We start from the raw sequence: 3,745 nt of genomic DNA, 5'->3' as shown, positions 1-3,745 counted from the left end.
CAAGGTATTGTTTGGACTTCACCTCAACTACCAAAGGTGACTCCGAAATGTGATGGACCATGAAACCACTATTCAGATCATCTTCTAACCTCACACACAATATAGCCAACCAATGAACATGTTTCACTAGGTCTTTCTTAGCTTCATCTACATGAGACATATGGATAAACGACTTAGAACATCCGCAACCACATTGGCCTTGGCGGGGTGATAGAGAACACTCATGTGTAATCCTTTAATAATTCCAACCACGTCCTTTGTTGGAGATTCAACTCTTTTTGAGTAAAAACATATTGGAGACTCTTATGGTACGTATACATATCAACATGGACACCATACAAGTAATGCCTCCATATTTTCAAGGCAAATACCACGGCCTCAAACTCAAGATCATAAGTTGGATAGTACTTCTCATGCACCTTAAGTTATCTAAAAGTATATGCGTATACTTTCCCATGTTGCATAAACACACAACCTAAACCCATTTGGGATGCATCATAATATACAATGAAGACCTTTGTACCCTCCAGTAAAGTCAAAATCGGAGTGGAAGTAAGCCTATCTTTAAAGATTTGGAAGCTTCTCTTACAAGACTCCGACCACTCAATTTTGTTAGTCTTTTGGGTTGAAGTAGTCAAGGAAGATGCAATAGACGTAAAACCAACCACAAACCTCTGATAATAACCCACTAGACCCAAGAAACTCATAAAGTTTGTTGGAGTCAATGGTCTAGGCCAATTTTTCACCGCCTCAGTTTTCCTTGGATCAACCTCAACTCCCTCATTAGATATGATATGACCAAAAAACGCCACCAGCCTCAACCAAAACTCACATTTCCTATACTTGGCCAACAATTGATTCTCCTTAAGAACTTATAGCACCACTCTCAAATGGTTCATGTGATTACCCTCATTTTTAGAATATACCAAGATTGTCGTCAATCAAGACAATGGCAAATGAATCTAGGTAACTTCAAAACACCATATTCATGAGATCCATAAATGGCGTCGGGGCATAAGTGAGACCATAGGACATTACTAAGAACTCATAGTGACCATAACTAGTCCGAAATGTTGTGTTTGGTATATCCTCACCTCTCACACTAAGTTAGTGATACCCTAATCTCAAGTCAATCTTAGAAAAGTAGTTTGCCCATTGGACTTAATTAAACAAGTCGTCAATTCGATGGAGAGGATACTTATTCTTGATACTGACTTTATTGAGTTTGAGATAATCAATGCACATTCTAAGGGACCCATCCTTCTTCTTCACAACCAAAACCGAATCACCCCCTGAAGAAATACTAGGTCTTATGAAACCCTTACGTAGTAAATCCTTGAGTTGAGCCTTCACTCTTTCAATTCAGTCGTAGCCATCCAATAAGGAGAAATTAAAATGGGATTTGTATCGGGTAACAAGTCGATCCCAAGATCAATTTTCCATTCAGGAGGAATACCAGGAACATCATTAGGAAAGACCTTTGAAAGTTCCCTCACTACGGGATCGACTCAATAGGAGTAATTTGGGAATCTAAATATTGGACTCTAACTATATGGTATAAACACCCTTTAGAGATCATTTTACAAGCTTTCAAACAAGAGATGCTACGACCCTTAGGATTAGAATTTTCCCTCTTCCACTCTAAAACGGGCTCAATCAGAAAGTTAAACTTTACCTTCCTTGTTTAAATATCAATAGAGGCAAAGAAAGCCTGCAACCATCCATAACCAATATTACATCAAAATCAAACATATCAAGTTCTACTAGTTCAACATAAATAACTCTATTGGGAAACATTATAGGACAATTTTTGTACACCCTTTCCAACAACCGATTCACCCACCAGATAGACACCATAAAAGGTTCATTTAGAATGTCGGATAATATTTCAAATTTCTTAGCTATCAAGGGAGTAACAAAATATAATGTAGCGCCCGTATTAAGTAAATTATACACATCAATAGAGAAGACTTTCAACATACCGATCACCACGGCGGGAGAAGTATCTTTCTCACCCCTACAGCGGAGAGCATAAAAGCAATTCCTATTCAAAGCCTCATTTGAACCATTTTATTGATCTTGACTACTACCCTTTTATTGACCCTTCACATTAGGGCAATCCCTAACATTGTGTCCACTCTTTCCACAACCAATGAAAGTTCTCGTTCCAACTAAACATTCACAAAGATGACGCTTTCCACACTTGGCACAAGTAGGCTTCTTGTTCAATAAACTAGTATCCCTTCCCTTTTTAGGTTTAGCTCTAGACACCCTATCATTCCTAGCCTTTGGAAACATAGAACTAACTTGATTAGAAAACCCTCTTCTTGAATCTAGGCTTGTCTCGAATCTCAAGCCTTTCCTTTGAAGAACCACCATCAAAAGATCTTGCCCTCTTAGCATCTCTACTCTTCCTCTTAGCCCTTGTCTCTTTCACTTGTTGAGCATGAACCATGTGACGAGAAATGGTTATATTTTCATGTAACATAGATGAATGATATTCTTCTTGCAAGTCATCTGACACTCCCATCACAAAAGGGTTCATTTAATCCCTAAGGTCGGAAATCAAAGAAGAAGCATATTTTCACAATTTAGTTAATTTCAAAGAGTATTCAAGAACAGTTATACCTCCATGGCGAAGGTTGATGAAATCCACCACCTTGGCTTCCCTCTTCTCCCTAGGAAACAACCTATAAAGAAATGTATTATTTAACACTTCCCAAGTCACCAGTCCACCCGTTAACGTCCTATTGTCCCTCCATTGGACATGCCAAGTTTGGGCTGCATCTTTTAGTTGGTAAGTGGCTAACTCTACTTTCTCACTAGTATACAACCCCATAGCATAGAGGATATTGTAAATTTCATAAATGAAATCATAGGGGTCTTCTTCGAACTTGAACCCATAGAAAGTAGGAGGATTCATCCAAGAGAAATCTTTTAGACGACAGGACACGGTAGGAACTTGTTGGTTTGCTCGAGGTACAACCTCCCGATTAGCTTGGGCAACCATGGCTTGTGCTTCATTAGTGATGGCTTTTGCTAGGGTAGTAATGTCTTGGGACATTTGAAAAAGTGCAGCCCTTATGGCCTCATCCGTCAAAGGAGGAGGATTGATAGGAGCTTGGTCATCATTCACATCTTCGTTAAGAGGAGAAACTTTATCACTATGGGAGGAACTCCCGCATTGGCAATCTCTTCCTCAAGTGTTCATGTCGTATTCCTTTGAGTATTGATTTCCTATAATCACAATAAAAGGATTAGATGCTAAAATTACATAGAGCTATAACTCCGAAGGCACGGTATTGTACTTAAGAAAGTAAGAGTTTCCTAAGCATCATATAGATTCCTATACATAAGTGTGGTGTGCTTCACAATTATGAGTACGAATATACATAGATGTTGTTGAGAGAGATATCAACTTAAGCATATTTAATCTCATACTCTAATACAAAGTTTGTCACATTCGGGAAGTACCCCTAGACGTAACCGGCGTCATCATCCACTTTAGTGATTAAGGCTATCCTCTTAGCGTACATAATTACATTCATAGGTCAAATTCAGTGAAAATTCAAAACTTTTTACTACTTCTACATTGAGGTTTGCATAGACCTTTACATACACATAATAGATATATATTGAATATACATAGACCATTAGTATTGAAAGATTACTTAGTCTTCTACTTAGATTGCACATAATGACGCCAATACAACATCATGACTTAATCACAATTAACCATAATTTG

The 3,745-nt window shown here is 38.1% G+C and overlaps 1 protein-coding gene across 1 annotated transcript; it reads right to left on the bottom strand.

Moving 5' to 3' along the window:
- Positions 1-2,311: 2,311 nt before the first annotated feature.
- On the bottom strand, positions 2,312-3,064 carry LOC138348948 (uncharacterized). The gene is made up of 2 exons (XM_069298556.1): positions 2,629-3,064; positions 2,312-2,517 (listed from the first exon to the last, which is right to left on the bottom strand). Exons 1-2 carry the CDS (start codon positions 3,062-3,064, stop codon positions 2,312-2,314), a joined length of 642 nt encoding a protein of 213 aa, XP_069154657.1.
- Between the last annotated feature and the right edge of the window lie 681 nt (positions 3,065-3,745).

The sequence above is a fragment of the Solanum lycopersicum genome, chromosome 5 (genome assembly GCF_036512215.1).
Source record: "Solanum lycopersicum chromosome 5, SLM_r2.1".
In the NCBI taxonomy this organism is placed as follows: Eukaryota; Viridiplantae; Streptophyta; class Magnoliopsida; order Solanales; family Solanaceae; genus Solanum; species Solanum lycopersicum.
This window is presented reverse-complemented; position numbering and strand designations above follow the sequence as displayed.